This window comes from Doryrhamphus excisus, chromosome 15 (genome assembly GCF_030265055.1).
Source record: "Doryrhamphus excisus isolate RoL2022-K1 chromosome 15, RoL_Dexc_1.0, whole genome shotgun sequence".
Lineage (NCBI taxonomy): Eukaryota > Metazoa > Chordata > Actinopteri > Syngnathiformes > Syngnathidae > Doryrhamphus > Doryrhamphus excisus.
In genome coordinates this window covers 5,880,079-5,900,740 of record NC_080480.1, presented here as the reverse complement: position 1 = coordinate 5,900,740, position 20,662 = coordinate 5,880,079, and the positions used below count along the sequence as shown (strand labels likewise).

Sequence of the window (20,662 nt, the reverse complement as noted above, 5' to 3'; positions counted from 1 at the left end):
ATGTCTGCTATTTCATCAGTCACTGTTGTTTTTATCACGTGCTTCATAACTGGTGAAAAGCACCCATCACAATCACCACCCAGCAATGCTGTTTTGATAACCTACATGATGGCGGTTGGTAAATGTAAGCAACACAGCAGACACAGGTCGCCATGTCTGCTACATCAACAAACAAAAATAAAACAACACAGAGCATGTCTTGTTCCGCCCGGAGACAAGCATCTGTCTTCACTCATGATCAATCTCAAGTCGTCTCAGTGGCTGGAGACATTTCAACACAAAAGACAAGATCAAGATCGTTGTTATTGTGTCTCCTAGAGCGCCACCTGCCTGCAGAACAACAAAGACTCTCGCAGCCTGTGGGTCAAAGATGACCTGCTACTCACCACCGGATTTGATCGGGTAAGAACGTGAAATTCCTTCCCTCAAAAGAAAATTCTTACAATGCATCTTGGTTGATTTTCTGTTTTGATGCGTGTAGATGCGTAACCGTGAGGTGAAGCTTTGGGACAGCAGGAAGTTGGCTTCTTCACTGAGCTCCGTGACCTTTGGCACATCCAGCGGGTGAGTACCGCACTCGTGCGCGACCACGGTGGCCCTCAACCTCCTTTTGCGCTTATAGTATGTCTGGAGTGGTGGTACGGTGCACAGTGTGTTCTTGTAAGTGTGTTGCTTGGCATATTTAGTGTGTGTGTGTGGTTTGAAGAAGAAGGTCCAAGACCGTGTGAGGTTTCTTCAGGCTGTATGACGGCCACGCGGACCTCCCAAAAGCTGTGACATTCTACCTCGACATTCCTGCCATTTCTTGGCTGTCAGCCACACGGTGATGTTTCACGGCACGTCGTGGTGACGGACATTGACACCTTTCCCCTCATGTTTGTTTTTCCAAACATGGCTGCCGAGGACCGGCGGAAAGTTGGAAGATGAATTTCTCATGCATTTTCATGAAAGCCGATAGAGACAACATGTCTCAGCAATGAGAGTGTGGAGGCCATTGGCCAGCTTTGAAGTATCCATGGATGCTAGGACTTGGCCTTTGAAGCACATGAGAAAATTAGATTTTTCTGTCGGGGTTCGGTTGTCTTTATGGGTGCTGTTGCACTTCTTGGTCATCCTCCTGTCAGGAACATCTGTTCTGGATGTTCTTATCTACAACAGAGAGACAAGACCTGTCACGTAGAACAATAGGTATTTTTAATTAGTCGCACATGTACTTTTATTAATAACCAACTAGCCGAGATGCTAAGCCCTCCTAACCAAAGAGTGGTTGAAACCAGGTCAGACCAATGTTTCTTGACTGTTGGGACCGCCTCCACAGCAGGTAGATAAGGAAGAACGGTTTCACTCAAACTGTGAACATCCAGCAGCAACACGACATTTTCATATGACTACTATTTTCATCTACCTCAAGAAGCGAGGTTGATGACGTTGTGTCTGGAATTAAGCTGAATTTGTTCACTTCCTGCTTTCCCAATATAGTTTTTTTTATTTTAAATGTTTATAGTAATTTTTTTTAATTAAATTTTTTTTTTATTTTATTTATTTTTTAATTTTATTTTTTTTTAATTTTTCTAATTTTTAAAAAACATTTTTTTATTTTTTTTTTAATTTTTAAATATTTTTAAATATTTTTTAAGTTTTTGAAAATGTTTTAAAATTATTTTAATTTTTTAAAAATTTTTTAATTTTTTTTTTAATTTTTTAAAATTGTTTTTAAATTTTTTATTTATTTTTTTACAATGTTCGGACACTAATAATACGCCCATCCAATCTTTGATTTTTTTCAGTATGCAGTCGCCGATGGAAAACATTGGAAACGGTGGAAAAATGTCTGCTTTCTTGGCATTAGTTCTGTTTTCACACTTTAAAAAGCAGATGTGTGTTCTAAAGTGCACTTGTGTCCCTACAACACTGCCTCCATTCATTTGCTTTGACCCGTTGGCCGTTTTGTGTGTAAGCTGCTGGTCTATCACGCTCCACGATCATTTTGTTTAACTTGAGCACGGCCTCGGCGCAGGCGTGGCCAAAACGCAGCCATCAAAAGGAGACCTTGTTTACATTTATTCGCGCACGCTCAACAAGTCCAATTGAAGCCTGCCATTGTGCGTGCTGCATGGCTCCAACATGCTCCGTGGGGCATTTCCTCCCTGTCATTTTAGGCCTGAAGTGGGCATAAAAGAGAGATTTGTTCTTTTTTTTTTCTTGCCTGTTCCTAATTAAAAGGGCTGCGGTAAACGCGGGGTGTAATTGGAGCAGCAAGCTGGCTTGCATCGAGATAGGTTTTGCGCGTCCGCAGTTTTCAGTAGGACTGTTTTTTTTGGAGCGCGGTGGCAGAGAGAGGCCCCGTGCATGAGTCAGGAGAATACGACTCTGGGTGGGGAATCGTTTGAACGCAGAATAATGAAGGGGTGCTGTTGTTTTGGAACCAATGGATGTTGAAGACTTTGAGAGCCTTTGCACAACATACTCTTGTAGATCTTGTAGACCTTGCATTTCAGACACCATCTTTCTTACAGTATACCTCCTCAATACTATACATTCATTCATTCATTCATTTTCTACCGCTTTTCCTCACAAGGGTCGCGGGGAGTGCTGGAGCCTATCCCAGCTGTCTTCGGGCGAGAGGCGGGGTACACCCTGGACTGGTGACCAGCCAATCACAGGGCACATATAGACAAACAACCATTCACACTCACATTCATACATATGGACAATTTGGAGTGGCCAATTAACCTAGCATGTTTTTGGAATGTGGGAGGAAACCGGAGTACCCGGAGAAAACGGGGAGAACATGCAGACCTACTGACCAGTGTCCTATACTACAATCATCATGTTTGAATGCATCGACGGAGTACCTTACATTTTACTTAATTTAGCCATTTTTTTTAATTGAAAATGCTTAATTTAACCTCAAAATTTGCTTAAATATGCATTTTTATTAAAAGGCTGCAGTAAATAAATACACAATAATAAATAAAATGACCAGTCCAGGGTGTACCTCGCCTCTCACCCTAAGACAGCTGGGATAGGCTCCAGCACCCCTACGATAAGCGGTAGAAAATGAATGAATGAATAATAAATAAAATAAATCAATTACTTGGATAAGGGCGACACGGCGGACGAGTGGTTAGCACGCAGACCTCACAGCTAGGAGACCAGGGTTCAATTCCACCCTCGGCCATCTCTGTGTGGAGTTTGCATGTTCTCCCCGTGCATGCGTGGGTTTTCTCCGGGTACTCCGGTTTCCTCCCACATTCCAAAAACATGCTAGGTTAATTGGCGACTCCAAATTGTCCATAGGTATGAATGTGAGTGTGAATGGTTGTTTGTCTATATGTGCCCTGTGATTGGCTGGCGACCAGTCCAGGGTGTACCCCGCCTCTCGCCCGAAGACAGCTGGGATAGGCTCCAGCACCCCTGCGACCCTCGTGAGGAAAAAGTGGTAGAAAATGAATGAATTACTTGGATAGAAGTGTGAAAATGTCATGATTACAAATACTTAGTAGTATAGTATAGTAGTATAGTATAAAAACATAAATACATTTTTTAAAAGTAAAACTATGTTAAATATGTATTAAATTACTAAATAATAAAATTACTATTTAATTTATTATTAAAAGTTATAATTAAATAACAGACTAGTCTAAAAGTATAAAAAAAATCTAAAAATTACTTCAATAAAAGGTTAAAATAAGGTAAAAAATAAGACTTATAAAAAATAAAATGAAAAAATCTAAAAAAAAACGTCAATAAAAGTATAAATAAATAAATAAAAGTGGGTCAGGACTTAATGAGCCTTGGAAAATGTGGGTCCTGGTCTTAGGTTTTAAAACCCCTGCCTTTCAAGATGCTCTTAAGGGACGCTTGTGTCTTAACCGTCCATTTGATGCTTGCCGAGGCCGAGTCGAAAGGGACACACGGTCCCGTACGGGCCCCAAATGTTTTCCCAACCCCGTCACAGGTTAGACAAAGAAGGCCGCCCAGCGCTGACAGACTGAGATGTTAAGTGAAGGAAAGGAGGACAGAAGGGAGCCAACCAGGTGTGATGCTCCCTCCCTTCCCCTCCTTCATTCTATGGACAATCTATTTCTGTGTGTTTTGCTAGCAGGGTCATGCCTGACAGAGAGCAGGGCGCAGTCATGGGGTGTAATTGAGCCAGGCTCCCACCCCTTTAATCAAAACGGAACACTCGCCCCTTTCTTCGATGGCTCCCAAATCAGTCCCAGATGAAGGCTTTCCTGCGGAGATTAGGCGCAGCTGCAGAACTGCTAACCAAAAAAAGTCCAAACACAAGAAAGTTTGACCTTGCTTCTTTGGAGAAAAAGCTAACTTTCTTTCTTGTTAAATGCTGGCACAGGAAGCTGAGGCTCCAGGTTGAATGTCATCGTCCCCTTCCCCAGCACCACCCGCTCACGTTCCCTTAAAAACCGACCTGGCAGATCAAACGTGCGTCTGTTAGCCATTTGGGGGGTTGACTTTGGGATTGAGGGGGAGGGTGAGGGACGATTGACCGGAAAAAGGGGATGTTAAAAAAAGAAACCCATTTTTAGAGGTGCAAGATTGTAGCATTACTACAAGTCTGTTACATCCCACCATAGTGCAGGGGTGTCCACATTGGGGGCACACGCGGGTGCTCACTTATTTTGGCCCTTCATCCACTATGCTTATGTGAGACTTCTAAAGATATCCAAACAGATAAGAAGAGGCAACTAAGAATGCACGTAATAATAATGGTAATGGTTTTATTTCATTTGAACATGCATCAGATTACAATTGAATGCATCCCATAATCAGTTCACAGTTCCACATGTCCAAAAGGAGTAGGAAGAAGCAAAGCTTATTAAATCCTACCCCTCCATCTGGTACTTTTACAATCAGTAACTGTTACATTTGTTCACTTCCTGCTTTCCTAATATAGTATTTTTATTTTTATTTTTATTTTTATTTTTATTTTTATTTTTATTTTTATTTTTATTTTTATTTTTATTTTTATTTTTATTTTTATTTTTATTTTTATTTTTATTTTTATTTTTATTTTTATTTTTATTTTTATTCATTTTCTACCGCTTTTTCCTCACGAGGGTCGCGGGGGGTGCCGGAGCCTATCCCAGCTGTCTTCGGGCGTAAGGCGGGGTACACCCTGGACTGGTCGCCAGCCAATCACAGGGCACACATAGACAAACAACCATTCACACTCACATTCATACCTATGGACAATTTGGAGTCGCCAATTAACCTAGCATGTTTTTGGAATGTGGGAGGAAACCGGAGTACCCGGAGAAAACCCACGCATGCACGGGGAGAACATGCAAACTCCACACAGAGATGCCCGAGGGTGGAATTGAACCCTGGTCTCCTAGCTGTGAGGTCTGTGCGCTAACCCCTAGACCACCGTGCCGCCTTATTTTTATTTTAAAATTTTTGTCACTTACCGAAGTACGAGGTGATAAGACACTGACAACAAACCTGACAATACATTCATTAATCAGGCAACAATTGAAAATCAAATGGTCAGCATATTGCCATGTGCATGCGTGTCTGTTTACCTCCAAACAGGCAGGAAGCGGATTCACTCTGTGCATCGCTTCCAGCACTTTGGCGCGTTTATTTATTTATTTTTTTTCGATCAACGGCATGAACGTAGCGAGCCCTGTTGTCAGTCATGCAGTCTCTTTGTCTCGGAGGGAGGAGGTGGGGCCGCTAGCATATACACACAGAGTGTCACCTAGTACAAATGATATCCGTAAGTTGCTATGTACTTTTCGAGATCCATGTCGAGTTAAAATGTCTTGGAGGAGGATGAAATTTGAAACAGAATTGTTTTTCCGTTTGAATGCAAAAGCTAATAAAGCATTTGAGGACTGGTGAAAGAAAAAAAAAAGCCACACATGGAAGGATGTGGAGTGTTTGGCATGGATGTTTCATACAATTCACAGAAGGCTTTGGTTTCATCCCACAGGTATGCACTCGCTACTCCAGGGATTAGAAAGACCTTTTTGTTGTGAACTTGCCACATATGAGGGGGGGTTCAAAAAGGGGGGGTGCGGAAAGTTTCTCCATTTTACCTTGTAGCTCCTTTTATTGTCTTTTCCATTCACCTTCTCTTCAATTTTCTTCTGCGGTTTGGATGCGACATGGAAGCATGATGATGATGATGATGATGATGAGCGAGCCGTCATGCGTTGTCTGCGGGACGCTGCGGTTAAGGTTTGCCGCGCCGAGCTGGACTCTGTTTTTGTCCGTCCAAACTTTCCGTCCATCCTGCACGCAAAAGAAATAGCATAACTTGCAGCTGCACATGTCATTTCATCCAACTCCAGGGAAACACATACTGTACTATTTAGACAAATATACTCAAGTATGCTGGATGGGGGACGCATACAGGAGCCCACGCTGCTTTCAGGACACAAAAAAGCTTAAAAAAGGGTTTTGAAAATAAGTTGAAATGGAAGATAATAAAAATAGAGGGGTAAAACGAGGATATAGAATAGAATAAAAAGATAAAAGAACATAAAAAACAGGAGCCCACGCTGCTTTCAGGGCACAAAAAAGCTTTAAAAAGGGTTTTAAAAATAAGTGAATAAAAATAGAAGGATAAAAGAAGGATATAGAATAGAATAAAAAGATAAAAGAACATAAAAACAGGAGCCCACGCTGCTTTCAGGGCTCAAAAAATCTTAAAAATGGTTTTAAAAAGAAGGGAAAATGGAAGATAATAAAAATAGAGGTGTAAAACAAGGATATAGAATAGAATAAAAAGATAAAAGAACATAAAAAACAGGAGCCCACGCTGCTTTCAGGGCACAAAAAAGCTTAAAAAGGGTTTTAAAAAAAGGGGAAATGGAAGATAATAAAAATTCAAGGATAAAACAAGGACATAGAATAGAATAAAAAGATAAAAGAACATAAAAAACAGGAGCCCACACTGCTTTCAGGGCACAAAAAAACTTAAAAAAAGGTTTTAAAAAAAGGGGAAATGGAAGATAATAAAAATAGAAGGATAAAACAAGCATATAGAATAGAATAAAAAGATAAAACAACATAAAAAAACAGGAGCCCACACTGCTTTAAGGGCACAAAAAAGCTTTAAAAATGGTTTTAAAAAGAAGGGAAAATGGAAGATAATAAAAATAGAGGGGTAAAACAATTATATAAAATAGAATAATAAAAAAAGAACATAAAAAAGCCGAAAAGTAAAAATATAAAGTTTAAAAAAGGCAAAAAATTGTGAAAAACATTAAAAAAAGGATTCAAATTGGATGAGTGGTTGCCCCGCCATGAGGGATCGAGGATTGCATCAGATCCGCACTGACGGTTTCCAGACGCCATTTAGTCAGGGTGATGAAAATATTCCTAACTGCCTCATTTGTTTCCTAATTATCTTGTCGCTCTTCATTTTTTCCACCCGCATTCTGTTTTCTGGATTTCTAAGACACTCACGCACTTTTTTTTTTTTAATGCCGCCATGATGCTTTTTTTTTACTTTTATGCTTATTGTACCAGTGTAGTGTGAGGCTGGTGTGCTTTTTGGGTTAGTGAATAAAATAATATAAAATGAAACTGGCATGCTCTGCTAAACTTAGCTAACCTTGTTAGCTTCCATTCACGCTCTATAAGAGGAGTTTTGACATATTTACTTTGTGAGGTTAGTGTTATAATATATTGCATTTCTATTGGCCAGTTTGCTCTATTCTATTTGTCTGTTCAGGTGGCGTTGACAAAGCACGGCGCAGGCCAAAACGCTTAGTTTCGAAAGATATTCAGCTAAATAAAGTTATCCTTTTTCCTTCCAAAAAAACAGCACAATCAGCAATCCATTCCGAGGTTTGTTCCAACAGGAGAGTGAATGAAGAGCAGCCAAGTAGCCTTTTAGCAATCACTGCCTGGCAGCTGTGGTTTGATCCAAATATGACAAGTACTGCAGTACACTGGTCTGACTGATCAAGCTCAAAAATATTTATGTATTTACAATATTTCTATAAATACTTCAGCCAAGCCTCAAATCACAACTGCACAATCATAAATCCATCTCCCAGATTGATTTTTTCCATCGTCACTTTCATTCTGGAACATTTCCATTCTTTCATAATCAACTGTGATGTCTTGAAAAAGCAACCAGTAGTACCCATCTGTCCCCACTTGTCCCCACCTGTCCCCATTTTTCCCCACTTGTCCCCATCTTTTGCCTGCTAGTCCCCATCTTAACCTTGCTTGTCCCCATCTTAACCTCACTAGTCCCCATCTTTCCCTGCTAGACCCCATCCTTCCCTGTTAGTCACCATCTTAACCCCTCTAGTCCCCATCTTTCCCTGGTAGTCCCCAGTTTCCCCACTAGTCCCCATTTTTCCCTGCTAGACCCCATCTTTCCCCGTTAGTCCCCATCTTAATCCCACTAGTCCCCATATTTTACCTCTAGTCCCCATCTTTCTCCGCTAGTCCCCATCTTTTCCCTATGAGTCGCCATCTTAACCCCTCTAGTCCCCATCTTTCCCTGGTAGTCCCCAGTTTTCCCTGCTAGACCCCATCTTTCCCCGTTAGTCCCCATCTTAACCCCACTAGTCCCCATCTTTTCCCCGCTAGACCCCATCTTTCCCCGTTAGTCCCCATCTTAATCCCACTAGTCCCCATCTTTTCCCTCTAGTCCCCATCTTTTCCCCGCTAGTCCCCATCTTTTCCCCGCTAGTCCCCATCTTAATCCCACTCGTCCCCATTTTTCCCTGCTAGACCCCATCTTTCCCCGTTAGTCCCCATCTTAATCCCACTAGTCCCCATCTTTCCCTGCTAGACCCCATCTTTCCCTGTTAGTCCCCATCTCAATCCCACTAGTCCCCATTTTCCCCTGCTAGACCCCATCTTTCCCCTTTAGTTCCCATCTTGATCCCACTAGTCCCCATCTTTCCCTGCTAGACCCCATCTTTTCCCTCTAGTCCCCATCTTTCCCCGCTAGTCCCCATCTTTTCCCCGCTAGTCCCCATCTTAATCCCACTAGTCCCCATTTTTCCCTGGTAGACCCCATCTTTCCCCGTTAGTCCCCATCTTTCCCTGCTAGACCCCATCTTTTCCCTCTAGTCTCCATCTTTTCCCTCCAGTGAGATTGTGTGTGTCAAATGCAGGGGTGTTCATGCATTTTTTTTTGGGGGGGGGGGGGTGTAGTGTTGCAAAAGAGGCGCTGTGTGGCTTGGCGAGGGGAGTGACGGTCTGTGTTGTGGTGTTTGGTGAATGAGTGAAATTGTTGGCAGTTCCAAGAAGAAAAGGCCTTCCTGCTCCCTTGACTTCCCACAAAGTGGCCTCAAACGCGTGCAGCGTACGTGTAAATCTATATATGGCCACTGGGCCGTCAAGTTAGTGTCGTTCCAGCCCAGTGTTGCTGAAAGGCTGGACCGTTCCCCCCGAGGACGCACCCTGGTCCCGTACATGAAAGAGCCAGCAGTCGTCCATCTTTGTGTGTGAGGAACAAGTGAAGCTTGGACTTTTGTACTCTGATTTTTTTTACCGGAGGATTTTTGTGGAAAAGTTGCTCTTTAACCCTCACAGTTAGACCTGACCCTTTCCGAGCGGCATTCAGCAAGATGTGGTGCTTGAATGCATCACATAAGAAATGCACGGAGAGCTTGTCAGAGCTGATGATGAATGCTCTTTGGCTACGCTCTATTTGGAAAAGCTGTCTTTGCCTGCAAGTGTGTCAAAGACTGACCGTCCTCCATTGCTGCTAGGAATGCAGGATGGTCCTCCATCTCACGGTCGGCCCGCTATACGTGACACACCTGCATCTCACACAGCAGCAGATGAAGGAACAAAGCCCCCATGAGAAGGTTCATGGCCTTGCAGAAGCTTCTTGTCACGGCACATTTCAAAACAAAAGCTTCTCAGTCATGAAGGTTCTTTCTGACCTCGGTTACACACGTGTGTGTATTTCTTCTTGATTGTTATTGTTTAATTACTCAGCATTTCTTCCCCTATTTATGATGATGATGATTATTATTATTATTATTATTAGTAGTAGTAGTAGTAGTATTATATGACTTGATTTAAAGGAAGAATGTCTTGTGTGTTCTTTAAATCATTCATTCATTAATTCGTTCATTTTCTACCGCTTATCCTCACAAGGGCTGCGGGGGGTGCTGGAGCCTATCCCATTTTTTTAAAAACAATTTCTGTCCTGTTTTTCTTGAGAAAATACAGCAGTGCCTTGGTTAACATCATTCATCTCTTCCAGAAGATCCGACTCAAACCAAAACAGACTCTAACCAAAGCAAATGTTCCCATATAAGATCATGGAAATCCATTTAATCGGTTACAAACATTCATTCATTCATTCATTTTCTACCGCTTAGCCTCACAAGTGCCGCGGGGGTGCTGGAGCCTATCCCATTTTTATTAAAAATAATTTCTGTCCTGTTTTTCTTTAGAAAATACAGCAGTGCCTTGGTTAACATCATTCATCTCTTCCAGAAGATCCGACTCAAACCAAAACAGACTCTAACCAAAGCAACTTTTCCCATTTAAGATCATGTAAATCCATTTCATCGGTTACAAACATTCATTCATTCATTTTCTACCGCTTATCCTCACAAGGGCCACGGGGGTGCTGGAGCCTATCCCATTTTTTTAAAAAACAATTTCTGTCCTGTTTTTCTTTAAAAAATACAGCAGTGCCTTGGTTAACATCATTCATCTCTTCCAGAAGATCCGACTCAAACCAAAACAGACTCTAACCAAAGCAAATTTTCCCATTTTTAGATCATGTAAATCCATTTAATTGGTTACAGACATTCATTCATTCATTCATTTTCTACCGCTTATCCTCACAAGGGTCGCGGGGGAAGCTGCTGGAGCCTATCCCAGCTGTCTTCAGGCAAGAGGTGGGGTACACCCTGGACTGGTAGCCAATCATTCATCTCTTCCAGAAGATCCGACTCAAACCAAAACAGACTCTAACCAACGCAAATTTTCCCATATAAGATCACGTAAATCCATTTCATCGGTTACAGACATTCATTCATTCCTTTTCAGCTGCTTATCCTCACAAGGGTCGCGGGGGGAGCTGCTGGAGCCTATCCCAGCTGTCTTTGGGCGAGAGGCGGGGTACACCCTGGACTGGTAGCCAATCATTCATCTCTTCCAGAAGAGCCGACTCAAACAAAAACAGAAAATACAGCAGTGCCTTGGTTAACATCATTCATCGCTTCCAGAAGATCCGACTCAAATCAAAACAGACTCTAACCAAACCAAAATTTTCCCATATAAGATCATGTAAATCCATTTCATCGGTTACAGACATTCATTCATTTTCTACCGCTTATCCTCATGAGGGTCATGGGGGTGCTGGAGCCTAACCTAGCTGTCTTCGGGCGAGAGGCGGGGTACACCCTGGACTGGTGGCCAGCCAATCACAGGGCACATATAGACAAACAACCATTCACACTCACATTCATACCTATGGACAATTTGGAGTCGCCAATTAACCTAGCATGTTTTTGGAATGTGGGAGGAAACCCGGAGAAAACCCACGCATGCACGGGGATGAATAATTTTTTTTTTAATAAAAAAAAGAAGAAAAAAAGGCTCTGCAGTGTTTGCAGAAAGCATAAAGACAGGAAAGGTACAAAAGTCCTCTCACACGTCTTCATCTCTCAAGTCCTGACAGCCCACCTTCTCCAATTCACTGCTCCTTGTCCCCCCCCAGCACTGCACAAAACATGCACACAATTCCTGGCTGACTAATTGACGTGAGTGAAATAAGGTGAGGGGGGGCTTCATGCAGCGTTGATGTCGAAGCAGTAAAAACCCACACAGCTTTCCCAAATGGGGGTCCAAACCGCCCCCGGCCCCCTCTGCCCCCAAGGGTCCTCCACCTTCTCTTCTTCCACCCTTAACTTGCTTTGCACAATAACATGCCTGACCCCCACAGCTTTTTTATTTTTATGAACATTTTTAATCTTCTTAGGGCTAAAGTGGTCCCACACAAACACACAAGCCAACAGAGTCGCACCCCAGCAGGAGGCCATGCAGGTGCAGCCTGCTAGTTTTTCTTCTCATAACATCAGCACATACGTATGCGGAGAAGCTTCTTATTTACTTCATTTTTTCTGCTCTTAGTGGACACTCAGGGGTGTCCAGACGTTTTCCCAGCATTCCGTAGTGTATGCAGGAGAAAGCAAGCGGAAGCCAGACTGAAATGGAAGAAAGAGAGAATGTGTGCTGGCACCGTCTTCTCAGCTTCTGACCTTGACTTGGTTTCCCTAAATTATATCTCTTAAAATGGAAAATATGCAGCGGTACTGGAGAAAGACCCTCGGCCCCTCCCCACTGCAAAAAGTTTTTTTTTTTGCCTTCTTTTTTCGGGGTCTTCACTCCATCTTGTAAGATTTATTGTGTGGTCTCGATGAAGCTGTTTCCTTCTTTGGTGACTTGATATGATCCATCCATCATCCTCCACCATCCTTCCATCCACGGCTTCCACATGTTCTTCCACAGCAGTTTCTCTTTCCTGCACATACCCACACTGAAAAGTGTGGACACCCCCGGCCTACTAGTGAGGACCGATGCGGACTTTCCACCGGATTGACCCCGTCCACTTGGGACAGCTACTGGCCTTTGAGAAGTTCGCGGCCTGGGCTGGCAGACGGCCACGGAGGCACGCGTGGTCAGGCTGCTCGGCGGGTCGCCGCTGTTTGTGTTTGTGCAGCGTGGCGGCGGCTTTGGCGCTGTGCTGGGTGCGGCATCTGCCCATCTGGCACAACAGCCGGCAACAATGAAATACGCTGGCAAAGCCGCAGCAGCTTGTGGCTTCAAGCCACCTTTGGCAGTCGGCACGGCAACCAGACTGGTCAATTGTCCCGCAGAAGTGTGCGAGAGGCCATAAGGAGCTGGCCCGATTCTTCTTACCAATAGCGAGTCATCATTTTTCCTCAACGAGTATTTGAATGACAAATGCTGAGAAATGCTGACTGTGATAAGTGAAAAGTAGGATTTCTTATTTAATTAACAGAATATTTCCCTAGGAAACATTGTAACCTTCTAAATAGGCTTTTTATCATTATTAGAGACCTCTAGACAGGAAATTACACCCCTATAGTCACTTTTACACTCCTATGACCCATTATGGTAAACCTACTAAGAGACAATAAGACATAATAAACATGTTTACCACCTTCTAAATATGCTTTTTAACATTCTTAGAGACCTCTAGACATGAAATAACACCCCTATATTCACCTTTACACTCCTATGACCCATTATAGTAGACCTTCTAAGAGACAATAAGACATATTAAACATGTTTACCACTTTCTAAATATGCTTTTTAACATCTTAGAGACCTCTAGACATGAAATAACACCCCTATAGTCACCTTTACACTGCTATGACACATTATAGTAGACATACTAAGAGAAAATAAGACATAATAAACATGTTTACCACCTTCTAAATATGCTTTTTAACATTCTTAGAGACCTCTAGACATGAAATAACACCCCTATAGTCACCTTTACACTCCTATGACCCATTATAGTAGACATACTAAGCGAAAATAAGACATAATAAACATGTTTACCACCTTCTAAATATGCTTTTTAACATTCTTAGAGACCTCTAGACATGAAATAACACCCCTATAGTCACCTTTACACTCCTATGACCCATTATAGTAGACATACTAAGCGAAAATAAGACATAATAAACATGTTTACCACCTTCTAAATATGCTTTTTAACATTCTTAGAGACCTCTAGACATGAAATAACACCCCTATAGTCACCTTTACACTCCTATGACACATTATAGTAGACTTACTAAGAGAAAATAAGACATAATAAACATGTTTAGCACCTTCTAAATATGCTTTTTAACATTCTTAGAGACCTCTAGACATGAAATAACACCCCTATAGTCATCTTTACACTCCTATGACCCATTATAGTAGACATACTAAGCGAAAATAAGACATAATAAACATGTTTACCACCTTCTAAATATGCTTTTTAACATTCTTAGAGACCTCTAGACATGAAATAACACCCCTATAGTCACCTTTACACTCCTATGACACATTATAGTAGACTTACTAAGAGAAAATAAGACATAATAAACATGTTTAGCACCTTCTAAATATGCTTTTTAACATTCTTAGAGACCTCTAGACATGAAATAACACCCCTATAGTCATCTTTACACTCCTGTGGCCCATTATAATAGACATACTAAGCGAAAATAAGACATAATAAACATGTTTACAGTCAAATTAGTGGACATAATATGAGGAAATAAGACACATTTGGGGTGGTTTACCCAAATATGGGTTTTAACATTATTAGAGCCCTCTAGACATGAAATAACACCCCTACAGTCACCTTTACATTCATATTTTCAAATATTTTTGATATATTTATGTCTTTAAAAGACACAGAAAAGAGAAAGACGTATGTTTGTAAATGATTGTGGATGATGTGCACAACTCCAAAAAAAGTGAGCTAGCTAGCGACACAGTTTGGACAATAGGCACCAGAGCCCGCACATGGCGGGTGTGCTTGATTAGCTCTGTCCAATCAGCACGCATAAACAAAGCTACTAATTAGCAGACATCAGCTTGTAAAAATGACCCCTATGCTGCTCTGCTACTCAACACTAATCAGCTTCCACACACTTGGGACTGTCCAGACCCTTCCTATGGACAGGATTAGTCTGGGGGGGGGGGGGGGGGGGTAGTGTATGTATGTGTGTGTGTGTGTGTGTCCCCTCACCCCCTAACCCTCTTATTTGGAGCAGTTGTTGGCTGAAAAGCAGGTGTTTGTGAGCCGAAAGTTCCTGCAAGGTCAGAGTTGACAAGCCAGGGGTCAAGGGGTCTCAGTTTGAGCCCGCCATTATGTCCTGACAGCCATCATTTAGCATTTAGGCTGGGGGGGCGGGTTCTTCAGTAAAATTTAGATGTTTCTTGTTTCTACAGCAATGTCTATCGTCAAGGTGTGCATCACATGCATGTACTGCATGTATGTAAACATGAGCTTTAGCAACTGTATCAGCACATATATATACAGAGAGCACAGCAGATAGTCTGTATGTTAAAATAAGCATCCAGTATTAGCAGTATTAGCCTGTATACTGTATACATACACATCACACGTACAGCTACAAACAAGTTAGCATTGTTGCACGGAAGGGTTAGTGTGACAGCTGGAAGTGGAGTTTTTAAAAAGGTTGCCTCTGGCGTTTGCAACGTGTGGCGGTAAAAACAGCTGCTCTCTTCTCGTCAGCACAGCTGGTTTCTCTTTTTGTCAAAGCAAAAAGGCCACGTGAGGTAAGAAAGCTTTGCTTTGGCCTGACTGAGATATTTTTCAGATATTTATTCAAGATAACATTCACCTTAATTACCTTCCGGACAGCAGATCTACTGTACATGTAGATTTGACACATTGTTGGCAGAATAGCAAGATAGACTACGACTCTACCATCATTAGACGCTACTCTCAACCCCAAAGCGCCACTGGCACACATTTACGCAATACACATGAACACTTATTAATGCCTTATACATCATATTTCCTCTTATTATGTCTCCTATGTTGGTTAATACGAGTGTAAATGTGACTATAGGGGTGTTATTTCATGTCTACAGGGCTCTAATAATGTTAAAACCTGGTCATAAACAGGCTTTGTTTGTCTTAACTTCTGCTATTATGTCTACTATATTGGGTTATAGGAGTGTGAAGGTGACTATAGGGGTGTTACTTAATGTCTGTCGGGCTCTAATAATGTTAAAACCTGTAATTAGAAGGTCATAAACAGGTTTTATTGGTTTTATCTTTTGTTATTATGTCTACTATATTGGGTAATAGGAGTGTAAAGGTGACTGTAGGGTTGTTATTTCATGTCTATAGAGCTCTAATTATGTTTAAAGTTGTAATTAGAAGGTCATAAACAGGGTTTCTTTGTCTTAGCTTCTGTTATTATATCTACTATATTGGTTATAGGAGCGTAAAGGTGACTATAGGGGTGTTATTTCATGTCTACAGGGCTCTAATAATGTTAAAACCTGTAATTGGAAGGTCATAAACAGATTTTTTTGGTTTTATCTTCTGTTATTATGCCCACTATATTGGGTAATAGGAGTGTAAAGGTGACTATAGGGGTGTTACTTCATGTCTGTAGGGCTCTAATAATGTTAAAAACCTGTAATTAGAAGGTCATAAACAGGTTTTCTTTGTCTTATCTTCTGTTATTATGTTTACCATATTGGGTAATATGAGTGTAAATGTGACTATAGGGGTGTTACTTCATGTTTATAGGGCTCTAATAATGTTAAAACCTGTAATTAGAAGGTCATAAACAGATTTTCTTGGTTGTATCTTCTGTTATTATGTCCACTATATTGGGTAAAAAGTTTGTTAGTTTGTTTAAAAAGTGGATTTAGAAGGTTTTCTATGCTTTAACTACAAACATATAGCAGGAATTCACTTGTGATAGTCAGCTTTGGAACCAATTAGTTCTCATAAACAAGTTTTAAAAGTGTTTATTTTAAAAATATCTAAAAATGTGCTCAAATATGAGCTATTATTTTTTCTGACAAATACACCACAATATCTAAGTTTACATGCCGCAGGAGGAACTGCAGCTCGTGTGTTATGGCTTCTTTGGGAAGATTCATAGCCAGCCAAGGCGGAATGTGCGGCAGGGAAAGAAGCGCCAACAAATGGAGCTCGAGAAGCAGCTTCTAAAAACAAACTGCTGCTTCTTCTTTCCCCCCGACTCAGCTCTTCTCCTCCTCCTGTGGGGTTGGAAGTCAGGATGGTGTTTATTAGCGTGCAGCCACGTGGAAGAATGAATGTTCAAACTGTGCCATGTTGGATTACTTCTATGCAATCATTTCTGCGCGTTGCGATGAGTCCACTTCATCTCTCGGCCCGGTCTGCAGACCGTGAAGGTGCTTGGCCGAGGTCGGTGCCAGGCTTTGGGGTTGCTGGGAGGTCGGCCGTGCTGCGTTTGCAAACCGGTGAAGTAAAAAGCGGCAATTGTAAGCTAACGGGGTAATGTACGCTAATTGGGGCAAACTTTTTAGGTACATTTTTGTTATCTCAAAAACACCCCACAGACCCCCACTCACAATATCATGGTTCCATTATCGCTCCCTCGTTACGTGGCCATTTTTCTTCATTTAATTTAATGTAGCTCATTAGCTCACTAATTAAATAGCTAACCTGCTAGCTTGCCAGCTGTCGTCTCAAGGCCCTGCAGCATAAGAGTAGAGCAATGTGTTATAAACAATGAATAATAGGAGTGTAAATGTGATTGTAGGGGTGCTATTTCATGTCTAGAGGGCTCTAATAATGCTAAAAATTGTATTTAGAGGGTTGTCAACAGGATTTCTGTGCTCACACATTTACGCAATACACATGAGCACAAGTCTTATTAATGTCGTATACATCATATTTCCTCTTATTATGTCTCTTATATTGGTTAATAGAGTGAAAAGATGACTATAGGGGTGTTATTTCATGTCTAAAGGGCTCTAATAATGTTAAAACCTGTAATTACAGGTTTTCTTTGTCTTACTTTCTGTTATTATGTCTACTATATTGGATAATAGGAGTGTAAAGGTGACTGTAGGGTTGTTATGTCATGTCTACAGGGCTCTAATAATATTAAAACCTGAAATTAGAAGGTCATAAACAGGTTTTCTTTGTCTTATTTTCTGTTATATCTACTATATTGGTTAATTGGAGTGTAAAGGTGACTATAGGGGTGTTATTTCATGCCTAAAGGGCTCTAATAATGTTAAAAACTGTAATTAGGAGGTCATAAACAGGTTTTCTTTGTCTTATTTTCTGTTATGTTTACTATATTGGTTAATTGGAGTGTAAAGGTGACTATAGGGGTGTTATTTCATGTGTAAAGGGCTCTAATAATGTTAAAACCTGTAATTACAAGGTCATAAACAGGTTTTCTTTGTCTTATCTTCTGTTATTATGTCTACTATATTGGGTAATCGGAGTGTAAAGGTGACTATAGGGGTGTTATTTCATGTGTAAAGGGCTCTAATAATGTTAAAACCTATAATTAGAAGGTCATAAACAGGTTTTCTTTGTCTTATTTTTTGTTATTATGTCTACTATATTGGGTAATTGGAGCGTAAAGGTGAATATAGGGATGTTATTTCATGTCCAGAAGGCTCTAATAATGTTAAAAACAATGAAAGTTGGTTTTTATACTTGAACTATAAAAATATTTATGTGGCCATGTGGTCCTACTTTGTGGAAATTCACTTATCACAGTCATCTCTGGAACCGATTAGCTGTGATAAACGAGGGATTAGTGTATTGGAAATGTGACATGAAGCTGTTTTGTGTGAGTGCGCCTCCAAGATTTGACATTTTATGCGTAATTTTAGGCATTTGTTTTGTTTTGTACAATATTCTAACATGAGCAGTTTTGAGTGCCGAGGGCCAATAATAGATGAGCTGCGTGTTGCAAAATGCCCCCCCAGGCTGCACTTTGGAAGCTCCCGTCTTCAGTAATCATGTGGGAACCAGGAAGCTGACAATTTCTTCTTCCCACTTAGCAGTTTAGCACCGAAAGCTCCCTGCTGCTGAGTGTGAGTGCGGAGCTTCAAACTTGCATGTTTTAGCGTGAAAGATGTTTTTCCTACGTGGAATACAAGCCGGGAGTATGGGAGCCTGCTTGTTTAACAACACATTACTGTGTTTTACTGCTGTTTTCCATCAGACTGTCAGTAAGACGGGGGCTGCACGTTGAAATAGCGCCAACACGCTTACCTTCACTTTTAGGTTGTCATTGCCTTGCGGAGTGAATTAAAGCAACAAAGTGTTGTTGATTTCCTCCCAAAAGGTTGATAATTGAGTGCAGGGTGCATGGGGGGGCTACAATGAGGCGCTTTGAGTGGTCTTTGTGAGGTTGGCTGACATCCAGCAAGTTCCAGAGAGAAAAGAAACTCTGTTTTAAGGAAAGAAGCACACCTTTTTCCACACATGAACATTTACAGATGCCTTCGTGTGCAGCACGACACGCACGCCTTGTTTCAAGCCGCATGACTTCAGCATGACATCACCTGCGTGTTTTTTCTTTACCTGGAGCCACAGACTAGAACAGTAACGCAACGGAAGTACCCAAAGTTACAACCCCCCGTCCCACTGGGGGGGTACATTGTCTTTTTATTTCTGGGAGGTTTGTCTTCTGTGAGCAAAGTGACTCGGTGGGGCCTGTTTTTTATACTGGGAGGTGTGTTTATGTGTTTGTTTGCATGCTGTTTTCATTCCCCTACCAGCAGCCGTAAAAAAAAAAAACAAAACACCCGGGTGGTCAGCCTGGGTATGGTGGAGCTTTATAAACGTGCTCGTAAAGCTTTACCTGCCAGTCATTTGCAAAGGTTAACCACCTCTCCACGCTTTGCAATCTTATAAGCTCCATTTCCAGTTTGCCCTAAAGACAAATTCCAAGACCTTCTTCACACCTTGAAAGAACACATAAATAACCTCAGTAGTATTTTTTAAAAAAAGGTTTGTTTTGAAATGACAACTTAGAAGTCAACCAGCGTTAGTGTGTCCTAGTAGTATTACTACTAGTAGTAGTAGGAGTGCAACAATGAAAGCAAATGCAAATTTATATTATACTCACTTAATTTGTACTACATCGCCTTGCATTGCTGGGCTGCACAGCGGTCGTGTGGTTAGCGCGCAGACCTCACAGCTAGGAGACTCGGGTTCAATTCCACCCTCTATACACCATCTCTGTGTGGAGTTTGCATGTTCTCCCCGTGCATGCGTGGGTTTTTTCCGGGTACTCCGGTTTCCTCCCACATTCCAAAAACATGCTAGGTTAATTGGTGACTCCAAATTGTCCATAGGTATGAATGTGAGTGTGAATGGTTGTTTGTCTATATGTGCCCTGTGATTGGCTGGCCACCAGTCCAGGGTGTACCCCGCCTCTCGCCCGAAGACAGCTGGGATAGGCTCCAGCATCCCCCGCGACCCTCGTGAGGATAAGCGGTAGAAAATGAATGAATGAATGAATGAGTAAAATTAGCAGGCTTCACAGCGGACGAGTGGTTATCACGTAGGCCTCACAGCTGAGAGACCTGAGTTCAATTCCATGGGTTTTCTCCGGGTACTCCGGTTTCCTCCCACATTCGAAAAACATGCTAGGTTAATTGGCGACTCCAAATTGTCCATAGGTATGAATGTGAGTGTGAATGGTTGTTTGTCTATATGTGCCCTGTGATTGGCTGGCCACCAGTCCAGGGTGAAAGATAGGACAAAAAATGTGAAATCAGGTGGAAAAAGTGCTACATTTTCGAGATATTTTTTTATTATTATTTTGTTTTGTTTTTTTAAATTCCAGGAATAAAGTTGCTTTTTGTCTTGTATTTAGTTGTGTCAATATAAATTCTCCTTGGAATAGTCAGATTTTTTCCTCATGAAATTGACAATTTTTCTTTACTTTTTTTTGCAATATTAGCTTTTTTTTTTTACTTGTGGTAATATTTTTCCGTATTTGCTGAAAATGTGTTTTTTTTAATCACATTCAAGCTTTTTGTCCGTAGGTATGAATGTGAGTGTGAATGGTTGTTTGTCTATATGTGCCCTGTGATTGGCTGCCGACCAGTCCAGGGTGTACCCCGCCTCTCACCTGAAGACAGCTGGGATAGGCTC

The 20,662-nt window shown here is 41.5% G+C and overlaps 1 protein-coding gene across 2 annotated transcripts in view; it reads left to right on the top strand.

Annotated features, from left to right (window-relative positions):
* The window catches only part of coro7 (coronin 7), a 97,695-nt gene that overhangs the window by 28,439 nt on the left and 48,594 nt on the right, over nt 1–20,662 (top strand). For both annotated transcript variants that reach the window (XR_009119530.1, XM_058048780.1), the window contains exons 8-9: nt 319–402; nt 482–564. Coding sequence is in view for 1 of the 2 variants with exons in the window: in XM_058048780.1 (XP_057904763.1) it covers nt 319–402; nt 482–564 (167 nt within the window). In the remaining variant the exon portion in view is untranslated. The remainder of the gene's footprint in view (nt 1–318; nt 403–481; nt 565–20,662) is intronic.